Genomic DNA, 18,142 nt, shown 5'->3' on the forward strand with positions numbered 1-18,142 from the left:
AAAATACATGCAGGTTGCAATAAATATGTAGGTTCCTGGGCCTCATTTTCAGAGTCTGATTTAGTAAGTCTGGTTAGGCTCAAAAGTCTACTTTTTTTATTTTTAGAACAAAGCACAGGGAAGTTTCTTACCTTTGTTTTTTTTGTTGTTGTTGTTGTTGTTGTTGTTGTTTTATTGGGGAACAGTGTGTTTCTCCAGAGCCCATCAGCTCCAAGTCATTGTCCTTCTAGTTGTGGAGGGCGCAGCTCAGCTCCAAGTCCAGTCATCATTTTCAATCTTTAGTTGCAGGGAGCGCAGCCCACCATCCCATGCAGGAATTGAATGGGCAACCTTGTTGTTGAGAGTTCGCGCTCTAAGCAGCTGAGCCATCCGGACGCCGAAAAGTCTACATTTTTAACAGATGTCCTCTGTGATTCTTATTCAGGGATGTCCATGGACCACAATTTGACAAACACCATCCTAGGGTCCCAGGAGAACAAAGCAACTCTCTGGTTTTGTGGCAGGTAGCCAGTCCCTTAGTGAGATTTCTTCTGACAAGATGCCTGGCGTTTAGAAAGTATTCAGTAAATTTTGGGTTTCTTTCTTTGTCTTTTGAAACAGAAGAGCCAGTGTAATGATAGCTAACATTTATTGAATGCATACCACGTGTTATGCACATTTCTAAGCACTTAACATGTTAACTCAGTTCTCAACCCTATGAAGTAGTTATTTGTTATGTTATCCCACTTCATGGGTAAGGCTCAGGGAAGGAAGGTTAATCGTTAGAACTGAGGGATTCAAAAACAGAAATTCTTGCCTCCTCTCCTCGTAAGGAGAGTCTGGAAATCAGATTGATAGATGTCTGAGCGCAGTGAATTAGAACTGTAGTGCATATGACCACCGCAGACAATGTGGGCAAGGGCATTAAGTCTTTTTTTTTAAAATAGACCATGTGGTTATTACCGACAATACCTGTCATTTTAGGTGACATAGATTTATATACAGCCAGACAGATGAAGAAGCCTTGTTTCCATACAAGCATGTATATACACAACATACATTTCTCCTATATTTTTAACATAAAATTCTGGTAGTGATATAAACTTTTTCCAGTCATCGAGCAAATCACCTTATCGCCTTTTTGGTATTTTTGTCTTTATACTGTAATGCTGTATCTTTTACATTTAAAATGTATATGTATATATATATTTGTTTCTTTAGGATAGCTTCAAAAAGAAAAAGAAGTCAAAGGATGCAACTGAGAAAGAAAAGGTAATTATAATTTTACATTGCCTTAAGGTAGTCTGTCACACAATGTTTCAGTTACTTCAAGAAGTAAACAGTAATGTGTTCCCCTTTTTAAAGTAAAAGATTTATTTTGCATTTAGGGTATTTTATGTTGATTTAAGAAAATTATTTGTTGGATTTTTTATTGAAGGTAAAAGATCATAAGTATTCCTGCAGAGAGTTTGAATTTGTATAGAATAATGGATTATCTCAGATTTAAAATTCAAAATAATGGAGATTAAACATTTCCTTTGTTTCCTCAAGTCACGTATAGGAGGCCCTATAAATTAAAGAACATAGACTACTGTTTCAAATTGAGTGTACGAGAGATAAGTTTTGAAAAAGAATTGTTTTCTACCCTAAGTAGATATTTTATCTTCACTTGTGACTTAACTATAATTAATGCTAAGTTTATCCCTACTCATGTTTCTGATTTACATGTTAAAATCTTATTCTGATTATTAAAAATAAAATTTAAAGAAAGCAGTTACTAATGAAAGAAAACTGCAGACCTGTGTCACTATATTTTACTCAGTCTTTTTATATCATTTTTTAAAAATTGAGGTGAAATTCACATAATACATACTTAACCATCTTAAAATTACAATTTGGTGGCGTTTAGTGTATGTACAATGTTGTACAACAACCACCTTGCTCTAGTTTTAAAATGTTTTCATCACTCCCTTAAAAACAACCCATATCCATTAAACAGTCAGTTCCCATTCTCCCTTCCTCCCATCCCCAGGGAACCTCTAATTTGCTTTCTATCTCTGGATTTGCATATTCTGGATATATCATATAAAAGCAGTCATATAATATGTCACCTTTTGTTTCTGGTTTCTTTTCACATAGTGTAATGCTTTTGAGGTTTATCCAAGTGGTAGCATGTATGTTAGTACTTTGTTCCTTTTTATAGATGAGTAACATTTAATTAAATGTATATACCACAAGTTCGTTACCCATTCATCTGTTGATGGACATTTGAGTTGTTTTTACCTTTTGGCTAAGATGAATAATGCTGCTGTAAACAAGTTTCTGTGTGGACATATGTTTTCATTTCTCTTGGGTGTATACCTAGGAGTGATTTTCATATCAATTTTCAAATGTAGGTTCATTAAGACACTGAAACCATCATCACCAAATTGGATTAATTCCAAGAATTCAAAGATAATAAATTTATTAATATAATTTGTCATCTTAACCAGTTAAGTGAAACTATGGGATTCTTTTAGTAGTCGCCAGAAGGGTGTGATGTAATTCAACATTAATTCCTCATTTTCAAAACTATTATAAATCAGAATAAGTGGTTACTCTCATGTTTTTAAAAAAAATGTGTGTGTCATATTGGGATATAAAACAAAAAGCAACAAACAAAGCCATAGATATAGACAATAGAATGATGGTTACCAGAAAGGAAGGGGTTTGGGGGAGGACGAAGAAAGTAAAGGGGGTCAAATATATGGGGATGGAAGGAGACTAGACTTTGGATGATGAAGTATACAGATGTTGTATTATAAAGTTGTACACCTGAAATTTATATAGTGCTATTGACCAGTGTTGTCCCAATAAATTTAATTTAAAAAATGTATGTATGAAATTAAAACCTGATAATATGAAACGTGAAATACTAAAATAACTGCATTATGATTTTGAAATACTTCAAAATAATATAAGTTACATAGTAATATACACATACATAATGAGTAATATAGTAAATACCCATATACATACTGGCTAGAATTAACAAATGATTTACATTTTGTCATGTTTGCTTTAGGTCTTGTTTTATTTAAAAGAAAAGTACCAGACACGTTCTCCTTCCTTAGAAGCAGCTATTTCTGAAATTAGTGTGCATCCTTCCATTCATGTTTATATACTCTGGTTACAGGTGTTCATACATAGCTTAGGGTATTTTATATTTTCAAGATGGTATTGCTGTGTTTCCTTCTGAAACTTGCTTTTTTCACTCAACATTGCTGTTGACATTTATCCTTACTGATTCTCTCAAGTTTGTTTCTTTTGCTTATAGTATTCCATTATATTAATTCACCACAATTTATTTGTCCATCTCCTGTTTGTGGACATCTAGATAGTTTTCATTTTTTCAGTAATACAAACAGTGCTGCAGTGGCTATTTCTTACCCATTTTTCCTTTTCCACAAGTTATTGTTAATTTTCTGAGACACACCTGGGAGTATAATTTCTGGGTCCTAGGACATACATACATTTAACTTATATACATTTTGCTTGCCGAAGTTCTTACTAATTTTCATTCTTGCTAGTAGTGTATACCCTATTCCACATACGTACTTGTCAACATTGGGAGGCTTCCTTTTTGCCAACTTAATGTGTGTAGATGGGCGAGCCTCTTCATTTGCTTATTAGCCATTCAGATCTCATTTTCTGTGAATTGCCTGTTCATCGTCTACCCATTTTTCTGTTGGATTGTTTTTGATCTTTCTAATTTAGAAGGCTTACATATTTTGGATACTAATCTTTCATACACATGAGTAACATCTTTGCTCTACGGCTTCTCTTACTCTTGTTTAGGGTGTTATAAAGATATATAAGGGAAAGGTAGTTATTTTAAGTCAAAATACACTCATTTTGTTTTTTGCCCCATTTTTATTTTAAATTGTTGTGAAAGTGCAGTGCAGTAACCAATTAGAAAATATAATGGAAGAAAATGTCCCATTTATAATAATAACAAAGAATATATAGGGAAATTTTTAAAAAGTAGGTAGGACTTATTTGAAGAAAACTATAAATCTCTTCAGAGATACATATAAAGATTTAATAAATGTTCCTGGCTGTGGCTTGCTCTACTAAATGTTAAAACATTTTTTAAATGCTTTGATTAAAACAATGTGGTATAATACAAGACTAGAAAAAAGACAATGAAACAGTATAGAGTCCAGGTAAAAATTTTTCAAGTATTTGTGAAATTTAATATGTGAATGATTGAGGTGGCTTGAGACAAAATGACTAGCTATTTGGAAAACATAAAGCTAGACATTCATTAAAGCCAAATAGATTGTAAATAAGTAAAAATTTTTAAAGTATGAAAATTACTAGAGAAAGACAAGGGTGAATATAATACTGGGGTGGGGAGGGACTATGACTCAAAACTCAGAAACTTGTGACCACATAATTCTAATTCTGAATGGCAAAAAGTGATCACAAAAAGTAAGTCATGGACAAAATTTAATTACAAGGAACAGAAGAAGTACTAGGAATATATAATTCAAAAACTAAGTGATCTTCAGTATTTAAAAAAATACCTCTCATATACAGAAAAATTGGTAAATGTTTAGAAAAATACAAACTGTATTCCAAATAATCTGAGATTAATATGATTTATAAAAGAACCTGATAAAGAGGCTTTTTGGTAAAGTGTGATTCATAAAAAGTGAAACAAAAAATGATTGTGGGTTGGTGAAGAGTAAGAATATCATTTGGGTAAAGGCTACTTTGGTCTTGACTTAGTCATTATTATTACTAAATAAAAGATTTTGTACTCACATACACTTCATTCTATTTCAACTTTGTTTTTAATAGCAAAGAACCCATATATGTCTGCCCTCCAGAAGGTGATGAGTTAAGTAAATTGTAGCATACGCTTTCAATGATTGTCAAAGGTTTCCATAAATGATGACGTAGTTGGCATGGCAATATACTATTGGGTAAGAAGAGTGGGTTCCAAACAGCGAGTATTTATATAAAATTGTAAATATGCGCAGAGAGATGTTTCAAAAAATCTTAATGCTGTTTAATCCCTGCTAATGGGATTTGTGAGGTTTTTTTGTTTTTTTGTTTGTTTGTTTTTTACAATAAGCATTTATCATATCTACCAAAATAAGCTGCTGGGAGAAACAAAATTAAATTACCTATAACTTAACATATAGATCATCACTGTTAGTTTATTTTCTAGTACATGATTTTTTTGGTTTATATCTTTAAAATTGGGTTCATGCTTTATAAAGTTTTATATCACTTTTTCTGTGTAAGATTAGGTGGTGAGCATTTTTTCATTGTGTAGTTTTGTTGTTTTTGTTATTATGAACTGCCAACATACAGAAAAAATATATGGAAAATAATAAAATGACAACTTAGCATATCCCCTCTGAAGCTTTAAAAAATCCTAACACTTTCCCAAACTTTCTTTAGATGTTTTTGAAACTTTATTTCTTAAAATATATATTTATTCCCTCCTGTCTCAGTCTTTCCTCAGAGTCATGCATTTCCTCATCATTAAAAATACTTAGAGATGAAGATTTTTTTAACATGAATTTAACACTTAATACACTAAAGAAATTACTGCATAGAGATCCTTTTAGATCATCACAAGTAATAACCCATTGATTTTCCTCTCTGCGGCTCTAGGCCTGTTTGATCCAACACTGGGCAGAAACAAAAATTCTGTTACGTATGAAGAAAAGAAGGGTATTGCATCTAAAGGGATATGTAGTTACTTCTTTTCAGGTTATTGAATACAAGCATTACTTTATTGGAATTAAAGTAATTGGTGACTGAATCTTGGTAAATGTCACCAATTTTAGATTATGTCACCATATTTCTAAATATAAATGGATAATTATTATGATATTTGGAAGAATTGTTAATAGAACTTAGAAACAGTTTGCATGGCATAGTAATAATATCTTTTTGAGTCAGGATACATGTGTTTATTTTTCATAGGACATTAAAGGACTAGGCAAAAAGAGAAAGATGTATCCTGAAGATAAACCTGTATCATCTGAGTCATCAGAATCAGATTATATTGAGGAGGTAAGTATATGATCAAATACATTTTCTTCACTTTAAAATGTTTAGTTATTTGATTTAATAAATATGAATTAATAGAAAGAAATACTTCATAAGTATTTGATTTATTTGTTTTTCTGTGATGTGCTATGGGGGAAAAGGAAATTATTTCAGAATGAGTTTTGCATTTTCCTAGAAGATAATTATATCGCTATTATTTTGATAACCATGTTTTCCCTTTTTTTCTTTTTTTTTAAATTTATTGGGGTGACAATTGTTAGTAAAATTACATAGATTTCAGGTGTACAATTCTGTATTACATCTTCTATAAATCCCATTGTGTGTTCATCACCCAGAGTCAGTTCTCCTTCCATCACCATATATGATCCCCCTTACCCTCATCACCCACCCCCCTTACCCATGTTTTCAAATATCTTTCCAATCTGAGATATATTTACTCTTATAATTTTTTTTTTATTATACTATGATTTTGATTACAGGAAAGATGCTGTATAATGTATAACGTACTGAAACACCACATTTCTTTGTTTTTGTTGGGAATTACTATTGAGGGAGTAGAAAAGTGATTCTGTGGAGCAGAAATATTGGAATGATCTCAGTTTTCTTCTCTACAAAATGAAGGAGTAGAATTAGGTAATCTGTACAGTCCTTCTCATCTCTGATAAGCCTATCTTAGATTTTGTATTCTATTGGAATTAGTGTCCATTTTTAGTTAATTTTAGGTCTGTAAGTTATCTTTAAAATATTTCTCTTTGATTTGGTATCCTTGTTTGTAAAATAGGGCCTATTGCCCCCATTTTCTAGCAATATTGTGTACTGCTCCCTGAAGTGAAATTTGTAACTAATATGTATATAGAATCGACACAACTTTATCTTAATATTCCCTAACAGAAATAGAAGAAATACAAGGAAATAATAATGTATAATTGTATTATATTTCAAAACATAAATGCTGGAGTGTGATAACTCCAGAAGACATAAAAATCTTAAGACATAATAAATTCAGGCTGTAGCAGGAGCATTATATATGCCCTTGAAAAACCATACAATAGCATTGTCATCAATAACATTTTCCAAAATGGTGGACAATTCTCAGTAAAGCTCTGAGTGAAACAGTCTTTCCTCTATTTATATGATATTTGCACTCTGGGACATTCAGTGTATCTTAAAACCCTGTACAAAATACTTTGTATTCATATTACAATAAATTTAGCTTCTATATTATGAACAGATTCATTACGTGAGTGTCTAACCGGCTGTTCAAAAGTCATGTGAATGCTGTCCTGGACATTGCTTGACGGCATCCCTTGTCTTGTCCTGGTTAATTGTGGATTTAATTATTCTTAAAGGATGTTAATCAGTTGGTTTATACTGAGTACACTATATGTATAGCTCTTTATTGAACACCACAGAGTTAGAGAAATACCTATTTTATTCCAGGCATTTCCCCTTGAGGTAGGCTATTATTTCATTTTACAGATAATGAAACTGAGAGTAACAAATAGCAGAGGTAGGACTCAGAGCTTGGTAGTATGTTTTATTTCAGAGCTCATGTGTCTTACCCACTATGCTTCACTGCTTTTTTTAGGTGCTGAAAGGGAATATAAGATAAGCCCTCTAGAGATTTAAAATCGTAATTTCCTTCCCTTTAAATGTTTTTTTATTGAATCCTCATTGTGCTGTCACAGGGGTTGAGGTAAAACAAGGCATTTAAAATGTCATTTGGTGGTCAAAGTGTTTTTTACATATAAATTTTAAAGATGCAACACAGGTCTGACAATTAAGTTCGCAAACTTGTTACAACGATGTTGCTAACGTGTTTTCATATTAGAGGGGTTATTCATTATGAATTTGTACCAACTGGACAAACAATTAACCAAGTTTACTATTTGGAAATGCTGAAAAGGCTGCATGAAAAAGTTAGACGACCTGAACTTTTTGACAGCAATTCATGTTTCTTGCATCACGACAATGCACCAGCTCACACGGCATGGTCTGTGAGGGAGTTTTTAGCCAGTAAACAATAACTGTATTGGAACACCCTCCCTACTCATCTGATCTGGCACCTGGTAACTTTTTTTTTTACTTGAAGATAAAGGAAATATTGAAAGGAAGACATTTTGATGACATTCAGGACATCAAGGGTAATACGATGACAGCTCTGATGGCCATTCCAGAAAAAGAGTTCCAAAATTGCTTTGAAGGGTGGCTTAGGCGCTGGCGTTAGTGCGTAGCTTCCCAAAGGGAGTACTTCGAAGGTGACCATAGTGATACTCAGCAATGAGGTATGTAGCACTTTTTCTAGGATTGGTTCGCGAACTTAATTGTCAGGCCTCATATATTAGGGAATGTAACTTGAATACAAGTTGCATATTTGTCTTCTGTTCTCCACAAAAATTTAAATTTTTCAGGTACGAGCAAAAAAGAAGAAAAGCAGTGAATATCGAGAAAAAGCAACAGCAAGTATCACTTCTGTTTTTATATGACAACAGTATATCTGTTTTTATTTAATATAAAATGAGTCATGGGTAAAGCATGATTGCATTTACTGGGACCAAATAAATATTTATTGAGAAGGGTGTGGTGTTCAGCAGCCTCTCTTACTGGGTTGGAGAAAGTTAAACTGACCTCAGAAAACAGAAAAATGCCCTGGTAGCAAACATGCCCTGTTTCCATTTAAGTATTTTACTGTTAGAAATGTAAGCTCGAACTTTTGACTTTCTAAAGCTGTACTATGAAATACAATATTAAAATATGGTGATTTCCTCTCTCTTCGACAGTAGTTCCTTCCACATCAACCCAACCTGGGGACAGCAGAAAAAGCCTCTCTGAGCACAGGCTGCAATGAATAATAAGCAGGAATGTGGCAACATAAATGATTCACTAATAAAAATGATTCTTTTGGTCATTTCTAAAGCCAGCTCTGCTATAATACTATGCGGATTGAGAAGTAGAAAAGGAGAAAGAAGGAAGAGAATAAGGAAAATGGGAGTGAGAAGCAGACCAACCTAGACAAAGTAAATAGCCAATTATCAAAGAGTAATGCGGACCATATCAGCAAAGTAACCTAGCACTCAGTATAAGTATGGGCCATGGACTGTGAAGGCATTTTCTTAGGGAGAGGTAAAATAAAAATGAGAACAGCATCATTTGTAGAGTTGAGGGTAACTGTCCCTTCCCATAATTTCCCGAGTTTTTCTCTAATAAGAATGTTCACTTAGTAATGTATGATTCAGAATTAACATTCTATATGCCTTTAAGATCCAGGTGACACTTAAGATTTTTTTTTTCTGAATGGAAAAATAATCTGGGTGAAGACTGTTTTGGTCTTTGGTTCAGGTTAATTATTTAAGATATAAAATTAACTAATTTTGGATAGTTGTAATTTGTATTCGCTTACTTCACTGTTTCATGCATTCAGCTAGCATGTATTTATTAAGTTCTCTATGTAGGTACTGTTCTCAATCTTGGCAGAGCTGTTAAAATGGGGTATCAGATAGGGAAGAGGGTGATATGTGAGAGAGGGACTTCAAGGAGGGAAAGCCTCTCTGAGGAAGTAAAATTAAGCTGAACACTGATTTACAAGAAAGAGCCAACCATGTGAAGATCAAAGGAAGAATATCCTAGGCAGAGAAGAGCCAAGAACCTGTGGTAGGAATGAGCTTGATATGTTTGAGGAATGAAAGAGGGTAAGTTTGGCTTACACCTAGCAGATAAAGAGGAATATAGCATAGAGTGAAGTTGGGAAGTAAGCAGAGGCCGTAACACGTAGCAAAGTGTTTGGGTTTTAATCAGAATGTTATGGGAAGCTGTTTTGAGGGGTTTAAGCAAAGACCTCAATCAATTTTAGATTTTTAAAATGTTTGGCAGAGGAGCTGAATGGACAGTAGTGAGGAAGGATGTTTGTCTGCCAGTAGCAGTAATGGAGAGGGACCAGTACAAAGAATTGGAGATACGTTCTGGACTTACTGTGTTTCCCCAAAAATAAGACCTAGTTGGATCATCAGCTCTAATGCGTCTTTTGGAGCAAACATTAACATAAGACCCGGTATTTATTACATTATATTGTATTATACCCGGTCTTATATTAATGTTTGCTCCAAAAGACGCATTAGAGTTGATGGTCCAGCGGGTCTTATTTTTGGGGAAACACGACAGGTGCTAGGACTTGGTTGGTGCTTTGGATGTGAAGAGTGGAGTTAAAGCAAAGAGTAGAATCAAAGTTGGCTTAGATTCCTTGACTAAAATAAAATAACATATTAGTGGTGCCATTTACTAAGATGGCTAAGAAGATTTGGAGAGAAAATTAAGCATTTTTATGGTGATTTTAGATATGGCTGCTAGATATCCAGGTAGAGCCGGCAATGAGGCACTTGCAGTCATGATTCACAGTATAGGACTGGGTATAAAGACTTAGTATGTAAATGGCATTTAAATGAATGTGACTGGGACAGTGTGTGGGAAAGAAGTGCTGACACGTTGACCATAAGGAAGAAGAACCAGCAACAGAAATGAAGAGGTATTTGTGATAGAAGAAAAGCAGCTGAGTGAGGTATCATGGAAGCCAAAAAGAAAAGTATTTTAAGAAGAGAGTGGTCAACTGTCCTTTTATGAAAAAGTAACATATCCAAAGCTTATTTTTAAAAGCCCAAAAACAAGATTTTGGACTCTCTGTCCCTGTATACTTGGGCTTATAATGAAAAGAATGATGAAAGTTAGCTTAGAGCCGCAGTGGAGTACAGGTCTTCGAGAGAAAAGGGGGCATTATGGAAAGTTCTAATAGATAACGGCGGTGGATAGGAAGCTTTGCTTTTACAACATTCTGTGTCTTCTCTTGCTTTTTATTTTCTGAATATCAACAACTAGTCTATCATTTGATACCACCTTTCCAAGTATCTGTTTCTAAAGTTCTGCCTTCTCTTCTACATGTGAAACAGTCATGAGAGTAAGAGTCCAACAAAATTTTAGCTCCCTTTATCCAGTGACAATTTGACTACTTTTACTAGGCTTCAGTGGCGTTTTCCTCTACAAGTCAAACATCTGTTTTACTAAGTAAGCTACATAAGACTTTTCAACTATACATTAGTATTTTTTTTACTAGTTGTTAATTTAATGAAGTAGTGCTCCCAGTCTAAGCAGTACATAATATCTGTGTTCCTGTATACGTAAATATAGCAGGTTTAATATCTGTTCTCTGAAAACTGTCCTTTTCCAGAAACAGTTGTTTTGCTGTGCTGTGAGGATTCCTTTGCAATAACTCCAATTACCTTTAGAAATTAAGTAGATGAAATACAGTAATTGATACCATGATTTAATTGAATTTATTTTCTACAGGAAATATTATTAGAAGCTACATTACATTAATGTGCTAATGACTGAGTTTTTCCTTATCTTTTTGAAAATCGACAAACACTCTTAGTTCTCATGTAATACTGATTATTAAGACTTTTCAGGAAATGTTTTGAGTAGCTTACTGAGTTGTGGGGATTGTTTGAAATAACTATGCAGGAGCACAGAAGTACCATGATAAATTGTTTTTAATTTGCATATTTTCATGTAGAAATGTCTAACATAGAACTGTCTTTCCAGGAAAAAACAAGAAAGAAAAAGAAGCATAAGAAACACAGTAAGAAAAAGAAAAAGAAGACTGCTAGTTCAAGTCCTGGCTCATCATAACATTAAGAAAAATCAGGATTCTCTTATAAAGAAAGTGCAATGTCTGAGGAGATTTCAACTGTGAAAATTATGGCATATTTACTAAAATGCATGAATTTTCTTGTTTTTAGAATTATTCCTGGACTATTCAGTAGCCATTCAGATGCCGCTGTGTGAAAGGGCCATAATAGTTGCCTGCTGCTTGAATATCTGTCTTTTTCTCTTCCATTGCTTAGTAACTCTGGGAGATAATACACTGCAGTCGTACTAGTGGTTCATATTTGGGAATAAAGTTAATATTTTTGACTAGAAGTAATGTAATGATAAATCATCAGATATTGAATCTGGATACATCATTAAGATATCATCAGAAATGACTAGATGACTAGTTAACGTTTTTGAAGTAGGGATTACATTGATATTTGAAAATCCTTACTCTGTAGATAAGTGTATTTTAATTTTTTTCCCTTGTATACTTTTACTTACCTGGGGAAGGAGCTTTTAGGGTTGGGGGGCTGGTTTGCTATTTCTTTAGCTAGCAGAATAGCGTGCCTTTTATCCTCACACATCCTGTTTTTGCAGACACAGTAGCCATGCTTCACAGGGAGGTGAGAGCTGGGTACAGCAGTCTTGCCTTTTATTGAGCTTAGTGACATCCTTGGACCCTGTCGGATGCTGCCTTGAGTAAACCAGAGATACAGCCTCTGCAGCACGAGAAAGCCCCAGAAGCTCTGGGATTTACCTCCACTTCAATAATACTGAATGATTTTTAGCATTAGAATGTGTTAAAACATTTGAATTAATTTTGACTACACTTTGGCTTTGGAGAGGAGTCATTTCAAATAGACACTGGTACTTTTTTGAACTTGATAGCTGAAGATTCTTAAAATGCATGTTTTATATTGTTAAGTTGTAACCAGTCAAGAAAATTTTATGTAACCAGTGATAGTCATTTTTTGTATGAATTTTGTTTAGGCTGTAATGTTTAGCTTTTGTTAATGTTTTATTCTTGCTATCTTAAATTCCTTACTGCATTTAATGGCATTCTTGCCAAGATACCTTACTTAGCATGTGAAAAGCAGGTTTTTGCCTTTTTTTTTTTTTTTTTTTTTGGAACAGCTTCATATTGAAGCTGCAAGTTATTTACCATAAACATGTTCAGAGGCAGGCCTGGTATGTTGTGTCTTGTTACATAAAGCTGTTGCCAGAATCTTAGTAAATATAACGTTTTCAAAGTTTGTCTTTGTATATCATAACAAATTATGACAAGTTAAACTTAAATAAGAATTGCATTATTGCGCTGTCATTTTACTAAGATTTTGTGCCTCATATCTCCTGCTGAATTGTTTACTAGTAATGTTATAAGGAATCGATAAATCATTTTCACCTTACATTTTTATATAATCAGGTAACATGACATATAATTTGATGTACAATTTTGCCTGTTACGGAGGGTGTGCTAATTATAGTGATATATGCACAAAACATCTTGGCATGACAAGAGGCTGAATAAATACCTATTTTACTTAAAAATGTTCCCTTTGAGTCACAAGAAAAGTTACAAAGATTAAGAAACACTATTGGGTATTAAGTGTTAGGTGGATAAGACATGTCCTCAAGTTTTTAGCTGTAAAAATAACACTTTTCTTGGTAAGTTTCCTTAAAATTTATGCTTAAAGCTTCATCTTCTTTCCTAATAAAAGATGTCTACGCGTGTCTGCTTTTGAGTACACAGCAAGTTTGAGGGACATTTTGTATTCAAAAGGAAGTTTCTCAGAATTGGTGATCATGAAAAGGCTAAAAGGTAAGTTTATCAGATATTTATTGATCAGTTTTGCTATGAACTTAAAAGTGTACCTTTGCAGACTGGTCCAGTCTGACGATGATGTCCCACTAGGGGCAGCTAACTAACTGTTCGCTTTATCAGACGGGGGGAAATGTGATTTGGCAAAAAAATGTATTTTTTCCAGACAGTGTTGACTGTCTGGGAGACTCATTGTCCCTCTGATGGTAGCCTTAATAGCCTTCTAATTTGACATGAGAAGAAAATTTGGGTGATATTATGTGCAATCTCTTACTTCCTCTCTCCACCAAACCACCCATTTTCTTGAATAATTTTACACAATTTTATAAACACAGGGCATGCTATTTGGATAATTATATAAAATAACTGCAATAAAATGGAAGAGTGTCTGGATAAAAAAAAGTTAAATTTATACCAGTGCTACCTCTTTCTGGTTGTTTTGGATTCATTTGATAGCTCTTAGTATATTTAGGTGTTTTAAATACCATGAGTGTCCTGAATATATTTTATCCAGAATATGGATTCATATTTTTTAACTCAAGATAGGCTAAAGCCTATAGCCTAATTTTCTTTCATTTCATGGAGAACAGTAGACTAATCTCAGAGAAACTGAACACAGTTATTCTTCAGACTTAAGTGAAAGGTTTCACGCTTTTTAAAAATTAGTAGTTTTCAACTTTAGATCTATGAACACTCAACTTAAGAAAGTTTGGGGAAAGCTTTTCCCCCCCAGTTGTATTTGCCTTATTTTAAGATTTGTTTTTATGTTTTATTAAAAATTTAGTAAGAATACACTGTCTTAAATTCTAAATATCATGTTAGTACATTTGTTTATTTTCTTACTGGTGTGAAAACCAGCAGACATAGACTAGAAGCTATTTGTTCTCTGTACTTGGATTTGACAATAGAAAACAGAACAGTTGTTACTTGGCCAGCTGGGCACAGTTGCATCGTATTTTCCTACCAGTCAGTTATAAGTTGGAGGGGTAAAAGTAGGGTTTAACATTCTCTAGAAGCTCCCAGATTGAAGCCTGTTTGGATATCATGAGAAGATGCTTGGTTAAAGTTTTCAAAGGACATTTTAGTCTTTGAAGGAACTGTTTATAGCTTGGGAAATTATTTCAACTTAAAGGTTAAGGTCTTTATAATTTTATTTAGTTATTCTGTTCAAAAAGGAGGGAAACATTTTCAGCACTTTAAGTGGTGTTTAGCCCCAAAGAAAAGATAAATGTTGGAATTGCTGTAATATTTCAGATCATAATATTAATGAAATCACTGTATTAGTATTGAGTGGTAAAAACCATTGTTGCATATTTTTCCAATTACTTGAGAACCTTCTGTGTGTGGTTGCCGGCATGTTGCCGTGGTCATTGTTGCCGCGTTTGATATGACCTAGTGAGCTGTGGATCAGTGGCAGCCCAGGACACCCAGGCTTGGAGCCAGGCTATCTGAGAAGTCCATAGTGTATAGAAGCCACATTCGACATGGACCAGAAGGCTCTAAGGAAACTGGTGGAATCCATCAGTAAAACTGTCAAGAGCTGTAAGTATTGACTAGACGTCCAGCACTGCCTGAGTACCTTTATTCAAATAGAAACATACTAGTTGGTAGACATACTAGTTGAACATTAATTAACAAGTGCTTTGTAACCCCCAAAATACAGTTTCTCTATTTCCTATATAATATTTTGGTCATTTAAAAAGATAAACGAGGGCCGGCCCGGTGGCTCAGGCGGTTAGAGCTCCATGCTCCTAACTCCGAAGGCTGCCGGTTCGATTCCCACATGGGCCAGTGGGCTCTCAACACACACATACACACACACACACACACACACACACACAAAGGCAAAAAAAAAATGTAAAAAAAAAAAATAAACCCTTTCTTAAAAAAAAAAAAAAAAAAAAAAAAAAAAAGATAAACGATTATACCAGCATGTAACAAAGTATTTTAATCAAGTGTCCTCAAATATATTTGTGTATGTGGGAAGAAGAGTTTGAGAATTTACATAACATCATGAGTACTAAAGAATTACCTGTCAACCAAGGACTTACTATAGACTGAAATTTAATAAGAGATTTCAAAACAAAGGTTTACTTTGACCAGTTCCCTGAGTTCTCTGGCACCAAATCTACTGAGGCAGATGATTGCTCTTAGATGTTGAAATACCATGGTGCTTTGAACGTGGCAAGTGTTTATTAAAACCAATTTAACAATTTTGGGATTTGTAGCCCTAACAGACCTTAAGAATTAATCTTGTGAATTTTGTTTCTCAGGCATGATCACAAGCAATCCTGACTAATAATAATTCTGAGAATCTGTTCTTAGAATTTAAGGAAGTTACTTTTATTTCAGCCATTTGTATAGCCTCATTATTAGGCACTTCCATTTTTCCTTGTGTTCCCTCATTAGAAAAGGCCCCACCTTGTCTGGGAATCTCACTATAGATTAATTCTGTTTTATTTCGGTTCAGTTTCAAATTATCTAAGCTCCTCAAACACTTCTAAGGCTAGTTTTCCAATCCCACTGTAGTACAACCCTGAAATCCCACCTGACAGATTTAGCCAGTGTTGAATAGGAAGTACCTTCTGCCGTTTGCGGCTTTCTTAACAGAGCCTGAGGTTTATAACATTCAGAAGGAAATTTTGCATACTTTAAAAAAATCGAACTCCTATCCCCATCGTAAATTATTTTTAGCAGTGTCTGCTATAATTGTTTGAAAAAAGGAATGAATTAATATTCCTTTTTCCAAAGCTTTGACACTTACAATTCTTAAATTGTGATCCAAAGTTCAGAACCTTAGTGCTTAAACATAGCTATTCACCAGTGTAATGACATTACTGTTTTACACTCAGGTTGCTTAACAGCTGGTGTTTATTGAGCTCTTCATTAGCAAGACACTACTAAATGGTTTATGTTCATCATGTTTAACTCAGAACAAGCCCAATGAGGTAGGTGATATTTCCACATTTTCAGATGAGGAAATCAAGTCTTAGATTAAGTTGCTCGTCTACAGTTACAGTTAGTGAACATTTCTGGTGGATGCAGAGCTAGAACTCAGTCTTATGCCAGAACCTGCACTCAAATCATCTTTATTCACGCTACTATTTCTATGACGTTCTTCTTTATTTCTTGAATTAACTCTACTCAGTTGCATTATGTACCCTCATGGTCATCTGCATAGTGCTAACCCATAGTGCATCATGAAAAGTTGTTGAATTCACCTCAGTTCTTGGACCCTTCCATTTGAGACAGGGTAGACACTGGTCCTTCATGGGCAGGAGTGGGGTGACTTCACAGCTAAGGCTGCCTTGGCCTTCTCAGGACCAACTGTTGGTGTACAAAGTTCTAATTGTCCCATGGAGCTGAAGCTTGAAGTGATTCTTCCTGGGCTTTGCTTTAGAACTTCGGAAAGAGCCTTCCTAATCTGCTAAACCCTCGTGTCACATGGCCTCTTCAGTCCGAACCGCAGTCACTGCAGGACTTTCTCAGATCCTCAGCTATGTACTTCGTTACCTCACAAAGGAAGGTTCATTACCTTACCAAGCAGCTGTTCCCATTTCTTTTCCAGACAGATCTAGACTATTTTATATTCTAGAGCTAATAGAACTTTTACCTATTGATTTTCATACTGCTCTCTAGAGCTGTGTAGTAACCAATATGGTAACCACTAGCTATACACGGCTGTTTGAATGTAAATAAAAATTTTTAAATCCAGTTAGGGTCACACTAGCTGCTTTTCAGGGCTCAGTAACTACATGTGGGTTGTGGCTACCAAATTGGACAGCACAGATACAGAACATTTCCATCATCTCGAAGCTATGTTGAACAATGTTGCTCTAGAATCACACAAGTCTTATTCCCTTCCCAAGCAATAGTCCTTTAATGTAGTGGGGGAGGCAGATAAATTGCTTCCGGGTGAAAGAAAAGGCTTTAGAGGTGTGCAACCTATTTGTTCTCATAAGGTTCCATGCTTAGTTTAATGCTCTGCTAACACTGACTTGAAATTTGTTTTTTTGAACAAGGGACCTGCATTTTTATTCTGTATTAAGAATAAATTCTGTAGTCTGTCCTGGCTATGTGCGTCTTATTGTGTGGTAGGAATATCTCCACCCTCAGAATCACCTACAGGATTGTATTATAAATGTAGATTCTCCGGAAGTGGGGCCAAGCATCCAGATTGTTCACTCCATGCATTGTTAGACACTAACGTTTGAGGATTCCTGATCAAAATGGTCTTTTTCCAGGTGAAAATTCAATCTGTCAGCCAATATTAATCTCAGCTTGATTGACAGTGAATTGGGAATTGACCTAGTTTTAACAAACTTTTTTAAAGCTAAGTGATGAATTTACACACGATTTTTAATAACTTCATGTTGTTTGATTCAACTGATTGTTTTGGCATCTACTGTGTTTCCCTGAAAATAAGACCAAGCTGGACAATCAGCTCTAAAGACCTGGTCTTACTTCACTGTAAGACCTGGTATAATATAATTAATATAATACTAGGTCTTCTATTAATTTTTGCTCCAAAAGACGCTTTAGAGCTGATTGTCCATTTTTCAGGTCTTATTTTCAGGGAAACACAGTAGATGCTACTTTGTTTGGATCCTCACTCCTTTAGCATATTCCTTA

General features: G+C 34.5%; 2 protein-coding genes across 2 annotated transcripts in view; both read left to right on the forward strand.

Moving 5' to 3' along the window:
• Window positions 1–15,345, forward strand: part of FAM133B (family with sequence similarity 133 member B) — a 26,717-nt gene extending 11,372 nt beyond the window's left edge. Inside the window, exons 8-11 of the mRNA XM_081080214.1 lie at window positions 1,201–1,251; window positions 5,965–6,054; window positions 8,463–8,510; window positions 11,641–15,345. Of these exons, the coding sequence (XP_080936340.1) occupies window positions 1,201–1,251; window positions 5,965–6,054; window positions 8,463–8,510; window positions 11,641–11,727 (276 nt within the window). The 3' untranslated portion in view covers window positions 11,728–15,345. The remainder of the gene's footprint in view (window positions 1–1,200; window positions 1,252–5,964; window positions 6,055–8,462; window positions 8,511–11,640) is intronic.
• The window catches only part of LOC308510619 (calaxin-like), a gene marked incomplete at both ends in the record, with an annotated part of 15,923 nt that continues 12,775 nt past the window's right edge, over window positions 14,995–18,142 (forward strand). The window contains one exon of the mRNA XM_081080215.1: window positions 14,995–15,052. Within this exon, the coding sequence (XP_080936341.1) occupies window positions 14,995–15,052 (58 nt within the window). The remainder of the gene's footprint in view (window positions 15,053–18,142) is intronic.

The sequence above is a fragment of the Rhinolophus hipposideros genome, assembly GCF_964194185.1.
Source record: "Rhinolophus hipposideros genome assembly, chromosome: 18".
Taxonomy (NCBI): domain Eukaryota; kingdom Metazoa; phylum Chordata; class Mammalia; order Chiroptera; family Rhinolophidae; genus Rhinolophus; species Rhinolophus hipposideros.